The 15,834-nt window shown below is 40.1% G+C and overlaps 1 protein-coding gene across 14 annotated transcripts in view; it reads left to right on the forward strand.

The window, feature by feature from the left end:
• Positions 1–15,834, forward strand: part of ablim1a (actin binding LIM protein 1a) — a 109,947-nt gene that overhangs the window by 49,342 nt on the left and 44,771 nt on the right. For all 14 annotated transcript variants that reach the window (XR_013793019.1, XM_079559755.1, XM_079559758.1 and 11 more), the window contains exon 2: positions 12,858–12,998. Coding sequence is in view for 13 of the 14 variants with exons in the window: in XM_079559755.1 (XP_079415881.1) it covers positions 12,858–12,998 (141 nt within the window). In the remaining variant the exon portion in view is untranslated. The remainder of the gene's footprint in view (positions 1–12,857; positions 12,999–15,834) is intronic.

Below are 15,834 nucleotides of genomic sequence, written 5' to 3' on the forward strand. Positions count from 1 at the left end.
ACCATGGAGATCCGCCATCTTTGCAGGTGTTAGCATACATTTCCACTGACTAACATTAGCTAAACCCATTATAAAAAGTGGAGAAAAACAGCCGTGGAACAACTCCATTAGCTGCCTAGTTACTGCTGGTAAATACGTCTAACTCACTGTGGTGACCAAGTGTTTTAATTTGAACAGGAACTTATTTTTATTTATTATAGGGACAGTGCATATTAATATGCATTATAAATGTAAATATGCCAGAATTAGCCTAAGGGCTATTGTTCATCTGTAGTCCCTACTCCAGTATTTTTTTATCTTTTAAAATCTCCATTAGTTTACAATTGCTGCTAATCCCATAATGCTTAGCGATATAACATCACATTCCCAAACTCTATTAGAGAAAGTTTAGATTTTTCTCCAAATTGTTTTCCCCCTTAACTGTTTTCAAACATGACCATATATGGGCGATTCCAGAGATGCCGTCTGTATAGGCTCTTTAGGATGTTATGATGTCACGTGAACGTAACCTATAAGGGTTCAGCAGAAGGAGGGAGGTAGAGAGTTCAGCTTCCTGAAAGCCAGCTGGATGACATCGTCTTCTCCCTGGGGCAGGACTGAAGAAGCTGTGACACAGGCTCGGTATAATCCTCCCCAGAGGTTCCATGACTTGAAGATTGAAAATGTTTTCTGCATACAACAAAATACCTCTGTCTCTTATAAGTGTTTGAAAAATCATTAGTTATTTTCCCTAGATTGTTCTGCCCCCTTTGAGAGTTTTTTATCCGAATCTGCCGATGCTCTTTTTATGCGTCGCTCCAGCTTCCACAAAGGAAATGAAGCGGCCTCACTTTTTCCTCAGTCCATCCTATTCTGGCTTGTGCACCGTCTCTGGCCATATTGTTGTTTACCTTCGGGGCAGGGGTCACCGTTAAATCAGCCCCCGGGGGTCCAGGGAGGCGTCCCCTTTACTTCCCTCCTGAGATCCTTCAGCAGACCTTATTATTGGCAGCTCACTGTGGGATCAGAGCGGGGGCTGGGATAGAGACGATAATGGCCTTCTTTAGGCATCGCTAAACCTAATGTCACAAAACAACAGCTTAGCATATGTTTAGACCTTCTTCTTTCACTCACTTGGATTCACAAAATGCTTTATTTAGAAACTTTTTTAAACAAAACCCTTTAAGAATCACTATCTATTCGTTTCTTCCTGCTATACAGTTATATCAAGATGGTCCCGTATTGCTGTAAATGTGAAAGCATCTCTGTGTCCTAATGAGGCCTGTGAAGGTTTTTTGTTTAGTTTCTTTGGAATATGCTGCTGATACTTGTGCAAAAATGATATCTTCTAGTTCTGGGGTAATTGGCTGCATTCACGTGACACCACCACAGTCTAAAGAGCCTATTGTTTAATATTGAGGTGGTGGGTAACTATGGTAACTGTCACATTTTCTTTTACTAGTTTTAAGACTAATATCTTAAAACATTTTGGAGAAAAATCTAAACTTTCTCTAATTATTCAAAAACTACTTTAACAAATGCTGAATTATAAGTATAGTTTTCTACTAAAGAAAGAAGCAAAGACATGGAGAGGAGCACAGTGGTTCAACAGCCCATAAATACATAAAAAACGGATAATGCTAACTTGATGCTACATGCTAGCATCGGGCTAATGCTAACAGTTAGCTAGAGCGAGCTACAACTGCCGTTTTTTCACTTCTACTGAAGAATGTGCTGTGAGAAAATATCCATATGGGCCCGATTTACACTTGACTTTATTTATGTGTGATAAATAAGTTCATGTTCTACCAGAAAATGGCTTAAAAGAGTGAAAAATTGTGTTTCTCTGAAGATTCTATTTTCCCCCTCGGCGAAGCCACGCCCCCTTCTATGATGAGATGCCGTCTGTATCTATTACTGGGCCAATCCAAGTGAAACAAAAAAGGTTAGAAAGTTCAACATCTCTTCAAAAAACATGCACTAAGGTTAAGTTGTTTATTCAAGGTGCCCAAAGAGGTGACAGTTGAAAACATGTGAAAACTGGTCAGTAGAAAGGACTTTCAGCCAAAATATGAATATGGCAGGTTTGGAGACTTAATCAATCACAAATAATGATAATAATAATAATCAGGTTAGGGTTTGGCTCTTACCCCCCACTTTAACCGAGTGCATTTTCTCCAGTTTTAGTTTAGTTTATGTGAGCAACAGATGCATACAGGTATACATATATATATATAGAAATTATTCACAACATAAGAAGTATTAGTGCTGCTCAAAGGGAGTAGGAATAAGTAAGTAATACCCCTCCTTTCAGACTTAAACAACTTAAACTACTGCTCACGGCAAAACGAATTCTCCAGTTTGGCTTTACCCAAGACTAAAAGCTTCTCGAATGGAGCTTGCAGCCTGTAGGTCAGAGTAACTCCTCATTTGAAAGCTCAGACCTACAAATCTGATCGTACCTTTTTTTGTTGCCTTGTTGCCCCGTTTGGTCAAATTTCCTCTGCGTTTTTGGTCGTGTTTTCTTTTTTGTCACTTAATTGTCGCGTTTCCGTTGTTGTTTTTGTCGTGTTTTTTTGCAGTTTTTTGTTGCTTTTATGACGCTTTTTTCGGTCATGTTTTCGTCACCTTTTTGTTGTGTTTTTGTTGCTTTTTTAAATGTTTTTGTCGCTCTTTTGTTTAGTTTTTTTTGTTGGGTTTTCATCCTCACTTTCTTGTACTTTTTGTAGCTATTTTGTCACTTTTTTCAAGAAACTATTAGATTTGGGTAAAGCCAAATGGATAATGTGCTCAGTGAAGGCGGGGGTTAAGAAGTTAAACATCATCGTGACATCATCAAATCGAGGATGTGAACGCAGCCTCTAGGTTTGGACGATGGTAATGTTTGGTTTTGGTCATTATCTTTTGAGGCGTTGCAGTAAAATACTTTTTTATTCTGTTAAGTAAGATTCTCACAGGCATCCATTGTAATTGTTATTGCCCTTTTACCTATGAAACATATAACGTACTGTATGACGTTGTAGACTTGGCTAACGGCATGGGGGGAAAAAAGTAATAACTTCAACACAATCCTATAAGTATTGCTCTCTGAATGCTTTTATCAGCTGAGAGAGTATATTAAAAAGGAACTCCCTCTGTATATTCTTCATGTGGTGCACTTACATTGGCAAAGGCCGTGTGGAAAATCTCAGACCAAATCCTTGGGCTTGAACATCTGTCTTGTGTTTTTTTGGAAAGCTTTCAGTGTTGACTTTTCCATATTGGTCTAGTGTAAATACAACCTTTTATTAAAAATAGCACCGACTGAACATATGGTCTGAGGGAAAGTGTGATGCAGTCGCTAGTATAGATTCAAGCCGGTCGGTCCCCAATAGAAATAAAATACTGTTTATATGTGTGGTTTGGTAATAAAAGGTAGCAGCCTAGATATATAAAAAAAAAAGCTGTTAAATTTATAAAAATATCAGGATGTAGCTTTTGCTTTAAAGGGACTATACAGAGTTTAAAAATGTTAAAATTATGTATTTTCCTCCCTCTACATGTTCCAGCCATGTCCTAATGTGTAGAATGAGCTTGTGTTCACCACAACTGCCTCTAAAATCCTGCACTGTCACTCAAAAAGGTGTTAATTCGGATCCGAATTGCTGTCATGCACGAGCTTAATATAGAAGGTGCAGTTACACGTATGACCTGAGGTGGCAGTAGTGAGGATAAAATGGCAAAATTGCATCTAGCCTCTTTAACGTCAACAGTTAAGAGGTAGAATCATTGTCTTCATTTTATTTTGTGGGTTGTGAGTAGAACTTTTTAAATGCTCACTTGGAATTTTAGTTGCTTTGCAAATATATAAATTGATTAATACACTTTCTGGAACTTGCTTTTCTTTGGTAACCATGGCCGGGAGCTGACATTCCTGCAATACCACCCCCTGGTGGCCGGGGCAACTCCAAAATACACTTTGTAAAACTTATGCCTTTGTAGTCTTTGCAGCTCCCCAGCACTGCTTAAAAGCCTGGCTCCAAACCGTATTATATTTTTAACCACGCCTGAAGCTTTGTTTGACAGGTTCTGGGGCACTGTGGAGGCTTGTGGATGGTCCACGCGGGGCTTCCCACCTTTTTCTGCTTTTTTGGCACATGTTCTGTAGGTAGAGGTTGAGCAGCCGTTGTGGATTTTCTCTTAAATAAAATAATTAATGTAAATGAGAGGGGGAACGAGCACAAGTATCAATATACAGTCTATGGCCAAAACACACACTGTAATGTTCTGTTTAGCTTTGATTATAGTACATATTTGCTGTAGCATCATTTTGATTGATTTCAAGATTGATTTCTGTCCAGAGCTGCATTCATTTTTCACCAAGAGCTTGTGTTGATGATGGGAGAGTATGACCACTGTGCAAAGCCTTCTCCGGCGCATCCTAAAGACTCTCAAAGGGGCATTGTCATCTTGGAATATGCCTGTGCCATCCGGGAAGAACCTTGTAATTCAGTTTATTCAGATCCAGGTGTCAACTTTATCTTTTTGACCAGACAGTGTACATTTAATCTCGCTGTGTCTGTTTTCTGAGCCAATATTCACTCTCAATGCTTTGCCGTATCCATTCGCCCAGATGGCCTGTGTGTTTTGAAGTTTGAGCTGCCATGTCCCACAGTGAGGACCAGGCTGAGGCTGAGTCACCTCTGTCCCACAGCGTGATCACAGTCAGTGACCTCCACACGACCCACGCAGCACCTCACCACCGCACACCTACATTCATCTGGATATCATGGGCACGGATGGTTTTGGTACTTGATCCAATTAGCAACGGAGGCGATTATATGTAGGTGTAATGGGGCTGCGCAATTACTGTAATCGAAGTTGAATCAAAAACAGACACATTTGCTTTGGGATTTAACATATACACAAGATTCAAGTAACACTATGCACCCAAAGAATGAGAACCTGAACATCCTGAATGACCAGGTTATTCCATCAATGGATTTCTTCTTTCCTGATGGCGAGATGACAATGCCAGGATTCATCTGGCTCGAATTGTAAAAGAGTCACAGATTCTAACGCCACCAAAGCCTTCTCCAGGACATCCAGGGACAGCTGCCACCCCTAATAAAGGTCTTGACACCCCAGCTGCCACTCTATGGATGTCAGGTTTGGAAAAGTCTACCAGGTTTTGTCTAAAATCTAGTGTAGTCATCAACCGGGCACTTTATAATTTAATTAATTCAATTGTAATAGTAATAGTTTTAACAGATTGCTTACAGACGCTCACTCTCAGTTAGTACTTTTTTGACAGGACAAAGAACTACAACAAGTTTATAGCTAAACAAGGAGCCAGGTGCCAACTCTTGTGGCTCCCAAGATGGTGATTTATTTTTACTTTTTTTTTTTTTTTACAAAAGTTTGCATTTTACCTGAGTTTGAAACCCCCTTCTTACATTATGGACAATGCTACTATTTGTATATAATTTTGCGTAGCCCCGCTAGAAAATTCGTAAAATGTGTTGCCACCCCTGAGGTTATCCCTGACCCTGCTTGCCACCCCTTTATTTTTTTTCTAGATCCGGCCCTGAGCACATCCTAAAAATTCTCAAATGTTTAGGATGAGCTGCAGAAGGCTTTGCGCAGTGGTCACGCTCTCCCGTCATCTATACAAGATCTTGGTAAAAAGATAAATACAACAGTGGCTCTTTTGACATTGCAAGAGCTTATTGAACGATACCACAGTGAATGTGTGATGTAATCAAAGCTTAAGGCAGTTGTTGATCAAGCAGTGTATTAGAAAGCATTAATAGCTAATAACAACTATTGTAGCTGTTGAAAACACAGTCCGCACAGTATGAGAAAATAATGAAGAAAGAAATCAACACAGTATATTCTATTTTCTATTATCTAGGTACGCAATTTATCTTACACCTAATCATGTCACACATTACACTGTTTTTGGGATTTACCTGAAGAGTGCCAACAATCCAGACCATTTTTCCTGATATTTGTAGCACCACAGTGTATTCTATGTTATAGTTGTGGACACATGCTATCGCTTGTTTGAAAGACGAGAATCTAAGCTCTCCGTAGGTGGAAACAGTTTAATTCTAGTTTGGATCAAAATCACAGATTTTATTCTAGACTAGGAGATAATTAGTGTTTTATGCAACACTCTCCTTTCTGATTTAACTCCTCTCCACCTCTCTCCTCTGGCACTAACATTATGGGAAAAGGCAAATGCCTAAATATATTTGTTTCAAGTCAATTTTCATTGACAACATTGTTCACACGTTTTGAAACACTGTGTGTTGCCGCAGTTCGCTCACGTGTGTATTTAATCAGCCTGGTTCTCGGATTGAAGCCTTAACCCAGATGTTTCGATCTGTACACGGGAAGCTGCTCTGCTTTGTCAAATGTGCTCCAGAGAGCGCGAGAGAATTGTCGGGTTTACAGCTGTTCGCTACGCAAGACCACGCCCCCCGGACTAAAAAAAAAAAGAAAAGAAACGCAATAATATATATAAAATGTCCAGATCTTGACTTTTTGCAAGATTTGATCATCATTTATTTCACTTCTGTTCATCACAGAGCTACCAAAATCACACATAAGGTGTATTAGAGTGTCTAGTTTGGTAATTAAATGGCACTCAATGTGTTAAAAGACTTGAAATATTGACTAATTCTGACCTCTTAGTCAGATGGAAGACCTCAGTGATATCTACAATATGGATATTGCTTCACCTAATATTGCCAAAACAATAAGTAGGTGATTTAAAACAAAGCAACATTTGAAAGCGAGCAGCCACAGCAGAGTTATTGTCAGTATTATGTGCTATAAAACAAACCTAATGCACATGGCTGTTCTTATTAAAATGCCATCTATAGGGGTCGTGATGCAGGATACAGACTCATCATCAATAATCCAGTCTTTCTTTAGCGGCTCATCGATCGACCCTGATGCTATTCCCGTTCCTTTGGTGAAGCGCCTTATTTTAGCCTCAGATAATGATCCGAAGCTGCATGAAGAGCAGATCGTCTCTATGTGTTTGTTAAAATAGACAGAAAAGAGCAAAGAGCTGTTACCTAATGTCCCTCAAAGTGAAATCATCTGTCAGAGAGCAGCAGTGCAGTGCGCCAATGCAGCACTGCGCGTGCCCCCTGTATGCAGGGAATACATTTAGTGGATTTTTAGAGTTTTCGTTTTAATATCTCTGGGCAAAGACGACTGTTCGAACACAATTAGGCAAGAAGTGTTTTGTTTCATTAAACACCCAGATGTGACAGTAACATTTTCAAATCCTTTGTGAAATAGGGCTGTATCTAATCTTTTTTTTGTTGCTAGCTTGTCAGACGCAGAGGTGCTCAGTAACGCAGCAAATTCACTTCAATACTGTCCTTAATTAGTCTTTTTGAGGATCTGTACTTTGCTTGAGTTGTGTTTTTGTTGAAATATAAAACGGTCTTCTCCGCTACATTTCTACAAAGGCTCCACAAGTACATTTTACCAGGTGTTTTGATAATCTTAAAAACCTTATAATGCACACTCTATGAACAGAACAAGGACTCACAACGAGGAAGCATGTTTGTCCCAATTTTGTTGCTGTACAGGTCGTGAATTTGGTTGAAATCTTTGTGTTTTTAACATAATTTTCCAATTTCTTCTTCAAATACTTCCCCAGTAAATACTTCAGTGCTTTCACTTACGGTTAACACGGTTAACACAATTATATGAAGATTGTGCTAAAGATTTTACCCCGCTTTCTTCAGTTTGACAATTTTTGTGATGTTCATAGTTTCACTTCCTTATTGTACACTGACAGGAAGTGACATATGACATATATGGTCATGTTTGAAAACAGTTGGGAAAACAATTTGGAGAAAAACTTTCTCTAATTATTCAAAAACTACTACAAATGCTGAATTATTGATATAGATTTCTACCCAATAAAGATACAAAGCTATGGGGAGGAGCAAAGTGGTTCAACAGCCCATAAATACATGAATAATGGAGAATGCTAACATGATGCTACATGTTAGCATCGTGCTAATGCTAGCTACGACTGCCGTTTTTTTCGCTTCTACTGAACAATCTGCTGTGGAAAAATATCCATATTGACCCGATTTAGACTTGATTTTATTTGTTTGTGATAAATAAGTTTATATTCCACCAGAAAATGGCTAAAAAGAGTGGAAAATTGTGTTTCCCTAAAGATTCTGTTTTCCCCCTCGGCAAAGCCACACCCCCTTCTATGAGGCGATGCCGTCTGTATCTATGTCACTTCCTGTCAGTAGTCAAAATTCAAATACATTTCTGCCCAAGATTTCTTCATTTAAAAAAAATTGCAGCTTCACTGAAATAAAATGACAATCATTACTACAACAGATGTTATCCATCTAAATCAGTGTTTTTCAACCACTGTGCCGTGGCACACTAGTGTGCCGTGAGATATTGTCTGGTGTGCCGTGAGAAATTATCCACTTTCACCTAGATGTTTTTTTGAAAACAAATGCATTATTATCCACAAATAATGTACTGTTTTCGAGTGTCTGTGCTGTCTAGTGATCAGCAGAGTAACCATATAATACTCTTCCATATCAGGTAGAGAATCAGTGATGCATTGAGGCATTGTTGCTAGCAAGACTATACGGTGTTCCTATTCAAGACACTTTGATGACTAAATATAGGCTACAGAGCTACATTTTTTAACATTTTCTGCTGGTGGTGTGCCTCGTGATATTTTCATAGAAAAAAATGTGCCTTGGCTCAAAAAAGGTTGAAAAACACTGATCTAAATAAGTCATAAGCATTAATACGCACATCATATGCACAGAGCAACTTGTACTTTATTGGAGTAACATTTGACCAGTAGAAAATGTACTTTAAGTTAAATAGTGAAGAAATTAAGTTCAAAATATGACTCTTTTAAGCTTTTTGGCCCCATTGGACGGGAAAGTGCAGGGTGAATAGTGGGGAAATGGTCTATACTTATGCACAGCAGCATCACCCACGAGGCTATTAGAGCAAAACTGAAGACCTTTTGATGGAGGATATCTACAAATTCACGTGAAGCAAGAAACATAAAAACCTTTCATTGTGTCAATTTCATCATTTGCATACGTCTACAGCACGGGGAAAAGTCGTAGCTAGACATGCTAAGTGCAGATAAACTGAAATGTAACGTCCTGTGCGTTGCTTGGGATGAACAGAGCTTTGAATTTGTCATCGAGATCGACACGTCTTTCTTCCTGAAAGTGTCAGAAAAAGCAGATCTTGACAGTGAAGAAAAGAGGGGAAAATTGTAATTCCACTTAAGCTGTGGGGAAAAGGTGAGTAAGCACAGATGAAGCTAATGGAGCGAGTGCATTAGCTGCAAACAGAGGCTCTTGTGCAGAAGTAATGCTTATAAAAGACCGGCACTTAGTGGAACTCGCTGAAGCACACAGCGTTTATTTGAGCAGTATAAGAACTGCACTTGAAGCAGCTAATCATAGGCATTTTATTTTTAATCTTCGTCTCACAAGCCGTTGATGATACCGTACACTAAGGCACTATAGCCTATAATACCTAGTTATACCTGAAAAAGATCCATTTCACCAAAGGACAGTGCAGTGACTCACTAAACACACACTTTTACTTGATTTCTAGTGTCTGAACCTTCCCATGTGCATTGACTGACAATTTCTTTGTGTAATGGAAATCTTTATCTGGTGAAAGTCTGTAGTTTCATGCGCAGCTATGATTTAAGTCTCTGTATCCAGCTAGATGGACTATTTTTAGCGTCCTGTTGTCTGGGGACACCCCTGAACCCGGTCTGGTCGCCTCACTGTGGCTCTGTTTCAGTCTGACAGCCTCTCTGCGGTGGGGCCTTATCTCTGACGTCTCTGGGACTAAACATTTCTCTGTCCTCTCTTGTAGATAAGCACAGACGAGAAGCCCCCACATCAACAGACACTTGCGGCAAGTCTATAGAGTTCATAGAGTTTGTGAAAGCACTGCTGAACAATGCAATTGCTCAAAAAGAATAACATAGAATGGGTTAAATATATAGATGGTTTTCCGTTCCCATGATTCTCTGCGCCGCGCCGCCATTTTGTGTGGCGTTCGACAATGTTTATGCACGACTCGCATGCACATTTAATGAATAATTGTGTCTACTACGGCCGTTCTGTAGTCGCTAATGTGTTTTTTTCACTCACAATGAGCCATGTGATGGGTAGGCTAACATAATCATTGTGATGTACACATGCACGGTAATCATAACAGTAAAAGACGTTGGCCATAGAGTGCTCTTAAACTTGTCCATCGAACCAAACAAACAGCTCTCATGTGAGCGGTTAAACAATGAGGAATTGCTGTATTTATAACGTGTATCAGTGCCAATCTGTGCTGCGTTTACCTCCTGATGAACGAAGAGAGTAACAGCGGCCGCCTCGCTCTCGCCTCCCCGGCCTTCTCCTCACTCTCCCTGACCGACTCACGCTCTTCCCCGGCCTTCTCCTCACTCTCCCTGAACGACTCACGCTCTTCCTCGGTCGCAACTCGCTCTTCCCCGGCCTTCTCCTCACACTCTCCCCGACCGACTCACGCTCTTCCCCGGTCTGCTAGCTGCTATCTGTACCTGGTTTGCGTTTGGCAGCAGCAATGAAAAAATACAAGTCTACTATGAGCTCATCGTAGACTTGCTTTATTTCATGCTACCAGCTAGCCCCGTTGTCAAATCTGTCTGATGCCACTTTTTCTCTTTTATCTGTCAGATAAAAGCTGACAGACCCTGGCAAAACCAGGGTACATCAGCCAAGGCATGAGACACAGACTCAGACACAGAGCGGATTAAGCACAGGCTGCCCCATGAAGTCAGACCCGACACCCGGGACGAGCGTTCGGCGGCCATAGTTCAAATCTCTCGTACGAAAGTTTTTATGTTTCTGTTACTTAGTGATGAATTACTTTTGGGATATTGAGACATTTTCTCTTCGTCATGTCGGGATCAGCCCCACACAACACAGGTGTGAGCACTATTTCTTCACGATATTATCAATGATCCGTAAAACACAAACAATTAGACCCTAGACACACAAGATGGCGCCAAATGGAACTATGCGGGAGTGTGACGTCAATGGAAAACTATCTATAGGTTGCACTTTATTAAACAGCACAGGTAACTATTGATAACATGTCATAGCCCTGTTTCCGCTTTACAAAATGTTTCTTGGGGCGCTGTACGCTGGTACTGATTTATAATATGTGTATTGATATTCTTCTTCTCTTCCAATAATAATTTTCTCATTTGGACTGAAGACGTTTCCCAAACTTTAATGTCTGGGTTATTTTTGTAGTGAGAGCCATTTTAGAGCAAACATGCTAAAGCCGTCTTTGAGCTAGCTTTCAATTGTTCGTGAAGTGGACACTCAGGGTTAGTTGTCACACGGACTGAGGGGTTGGTGGTCACATGAGGTATAAATGGTGGGACATTAACTTTTATATGTTATATATATGTTGTTGTATATCATTGTTTACTCCTCATAGAGCCAAAAAATCAACAGTTAGTTCAAATGAGTGTCTTGAACCCATCTGGCATGCATTGTGTTTATCATCAAACTATCAGATCAAGTATTTTCCTCCCCCTACATGTTCCAGCCATGTCCTTATGTGTAGAATGAGCCCAGACCTGGTCACCACAACTGCCTCTAAAATCCTGCACTGTCACTCAAAAAGTTGTTACTTCGGGTCTGAAGTGCCGTCATGCACAAGTTTAATATAGAAGCTGCAGTTACGCATAAGACCTGAGATGGCAGTAGTGAGTATAAAAATGACCAACTTGCATCTAGTCTCTTTAACATAAAAAACTCCATTAAAAGCAATAGTGACAACCAACCCCAAGCCTTGTGACACATGTGGCACATTGTCACAGTCGATTTACTTGTGTTTGATGGTTAATAACTATTTATAGCAATATAACAGAAAAAATGAAGCAAACTCTATTTCAAGTTAAGGGCTCAAGCTCAAGGCCTCGTGGAAGGCCCAGGGCACGCTGGTGGGACTATGTCTCCGAGCTGGCCTGGTGTCGCCTCGGGGTCCCCCCAGAACAGCTGGAGGAGGTGTGCGGATCGGGAAGTCTGGGCATCTCTGCTGAGACTGCTGCTTCTGCGACCCGGCCCCGAAAAAAGCGGAAGGAAATGGATGGATGGATGGATGGATGGATGGATGGATGGATGGATGGATGGATGGATGGATGGATGGTTAAAGCTTTTATTTAATGCAGGTCTGACTCTTGATGAGCAGTGAACTCCAGAAAATAGCCATGCCCTCCCCTACAGAAATGACCACAATTACACGTTATACACTGAAATTGGTTAAATCAAGTCCAAAAAAGTAAATATTTGTTATGTATTCATGTAAAAAGAAGGAATTATTTCAAAATTCTATCATTTAAATGCATCCTGCAATGTCCGCATCAATTGCAAGTGTCACAACCGTCCTTTGCTCCATCTACACCACAGCAGCAGGTCGTCAGTCTCCGCTTATTATCCCAGTAGGATCATTTGTCCTTCGCACTTGACCCGAACATCAATACCGCTGGGGTTATAACGTGGCTGGACGATTATTGTGCATGTTTTTTTTTGCTGATGGGGAAACCTGAACTCAATACTGTAAAGAAACCCCAACAGACATGTGGAGAATTTCCAAACTTCTCCCAGAGAGCCCTCAACAAGGACCCTCTGCCATCACCACCAGGAGTCCAGGAGAGAGATATTTCATCCAAACACATCTTTCGTCCTCTCCCCCTTCATTGCTTACAGGCACCAAAGTGTATTTAATAAACTGCTTCTCCAGCCGTCTGATGTCCGTGTCTGTGCTGGCTGTAACGTTTCGTCCTATGTTGTGTTTTGCAGTGGCCCATGCGCAGGAGACTCACCACCACCACTCCACAGAGAAGCCGCTGATCCAGTGTTACAAGTGCGGACAGCCGTGCAAAGGGGAGGTGCTGCGCGTCCAGAACAAGCACTTCCACCTCAAGTGCTTCACGTGCAAAGGTACAGTGGGCTCACAGATGTTGCCCATTTGTGTAAACAGTGTGTTCATTTGGCTTTCTTATATGATGTACCATATTAAGAAGTAACATTTCTAGTCAGTCTGTGCACACATTTATCCACAAGTAGTATTAAAGGCACAGGCCACTGTTTTTCCATACTGAGATACGTTCTTACCTGAGCTTAGACGAGTTGATGCGTACCTGTCTGGTCTTTGTGTGTGTCCGTGGAAGAGCGTGGTATCTTCCAACTTCACCCCCATTTGGAGCTATAGGAATATATTGGGACATAAAAATGTCAAGTGGACAGCCCTAAATCATCCTTTTACATATTTTAGCAGGTGAATACGGGACTTTTGTAAGGCTAAAATAACTAGATTTTTGTTTTAACAAGCACTTCAGGCGAAACTTTCTATTTTAGATTTTCAGGTTTTGGGTCAGATTAGTCAACTTTCACCTGGAATCAGAGAAATAGTTAAATCTGCAAAATAGTCTTGTATTGTTTATACACTGAATAAACTTCCTGCTTAGTTTTGTATGAAATTGTAACTTATAATCATTGTCACAAAATCGTATTTTTTTCCATTGATGAGGAACAACATCTTCATTTAAAAGTAGCAGACGTTTAACTACAAAAAGATTTATGAATATTTAGTTCCTTACCTCTATGAACTTAAAGGGATATTTCAGGATTTTTGACATAGGGCCTCATTTCCTCCCAGAGTGTTGTTGATTTCTGGATTTTTTTTTTTTGTAATTCATGCTGTTCTTATGTTTGAAGAGTTTCGTGGCGCTAGGCTAGTGCAAGGCTAGTGCATTTCTATGATATCAGCTAGCCTGCATTAAAAACACACTCCACAGTGCTTATAACGCCAGACTTGTGTCCTAACCTTTACGGTAAAGCGGTTACCTAAAGATTAAACTTAAACTGAACAAATTTATTGGGCTTTGTCTCGCCTCTAAAGCAGGAGACTTGCTCTCACCTCATCACATACATTTCATATTTACGTCCTGGCAACGACCATATGATCTGAACAGTTTTCACTCCATAAACGTGTCGGTGTTGATAATGCGGGCGATGTGGGAGTCGCGTGAAAATTAGCAGCTTCAGTGCGAGCTTTTAAAATTCATTGTTAATTTGACACAATTGCATGATGTAACTGTGTCACACGTTTTGCTTTGATCGAACACAAATAACACGACTGCTGCCATTCAGAAACAGGTTTGTAAAACAGACATGGAGTAATATGGTTTCTACAGTAATCTCTCTAATGAACTAATTATCAAAACAGACGCTGGTGGACAGAGTACATCAGTGGCCAAATACATCACTGTGCAGTTTAGTCTGTCAAATGTAATGTGCAATGTTACATTTCCCTTAAGATGTTTATTAATTTAAAGGGGCTGGAAGCAAGTTCGCCATTTTATACTCACTACTGCCACCTCAGGCCATATGTGTAACTGCACCTTCTATATTAAGCTCGTGCATGACGGCAATTCGGGCCGAAGTGACACATTTTTGAGTGACCGTACAGGATTTTAGAGGCAGTTGTGGTGAACAGGTCTGGGCTCATTCTACACATTAGGACATGGCTGGAACATGTAGGGGGAGGAAAATACTTAATTTTAACATTTTTAAACTCCTTATAGTCCCTTTAAGCATAGAAACCCCAATCCAGCAAGATCCAAATACTAATCTGTAGTCATTTCTCTAACCCACGCATGAACTGAGCGCATATTCTGAAGGTTGCTTTACCTAAATCAAAAGCGTCAAAAAGAAAAAAAGTGACGAAAACAAGAATGAAAACGCAACAAAAAGTGACCAAAAAAGTGACGAAAACGTTGTGGAAAAGTGACAAAAAAGTGACGAAAATGTGACCAAAAAGCAGCAAAAAACATGGCAGAAAATGTGACAAAAATGTGGCAAAAAAGTGATTAACCTCTTACCACCCGCCAAAACCAAATGCATTCTCTCCTCTTTGCCATTGTCGTCACTTTTTATTTCCCTTATGTGTTTTTGTCACCTTTTTATGGCTTTTTTGATTCATTTTTGTCACTTTTTTGTTGCTGTTTTGTCACATTTTTTGCTGGATTTTTGTCATTTTTTTTGCTGGATTTTTGTCACTTTTTTGCTGGATTTTTGTCACTTTTTTGTTGCTGTTTTGTCACATTTTTTGCTGGATTTTTGGTCACTTTTTTTGCTGGATTTTTGTCTTTTTTCTGCTGGATTTTTGTCACTTTTTTGTCACTTTTTAGCGCTTTTTTGTTGTGTTTTCATCTTCATTTTCTTTTCGTTTTTTTATCGCTGTTTTGAAGAAGCTTTTAGAATTGGAGAATTTGGAGAAAACATGTTCAGGTGGGAGTTAAGAGGTTAAAAAGGGACAAAAACGAGATGAAAATATGAGGAAAAACGTGGCGAAAATTCGACGAAAACATGGCGGAAAAGAGACAATAAAGTTATATGAAAATGTGACCAAAACACAACAAACACCTGACGAAAAATGTGATGGAAAAGCAAACAAAAAATATGACAAAAACCCGGCAAAACTGTTGCTTTTTAGTCGAGAAGCTTTTAGATTTGGTTAAAGCCGAACTGGAGAGGTAATAGACAAGTACTTTTTCCAATAGTTAAACACTGAAAGAAATGCTCTCTGGAAACGCCTTTTTCTTTTTCTGTTTCTTCCACAATTGGCTAAACTTTCTACTGGATTTATAAACAGCGACTCCGACACCAATGCCTAAATTACACCTTGATTCACATTGTTGGCATGAACTGATCGGTGAATCATCAGCCTCTCCCTCCTGTCCCTCGGCAGCGCGTCGTGTCGTAGCGTAAAACC

This window comes from Gobius niger (genome assembly GCF_951799975.1).
Source record: "Gobius niger genome assembly, chromosome: 7".
Classification (NCBI taxonomy): domain Eukaryota; kingdom Metazoa; phylum Chordata; class Actinopteri; order Gobiiformes; family Gobiidae; genus Gobius; species Gobius niger.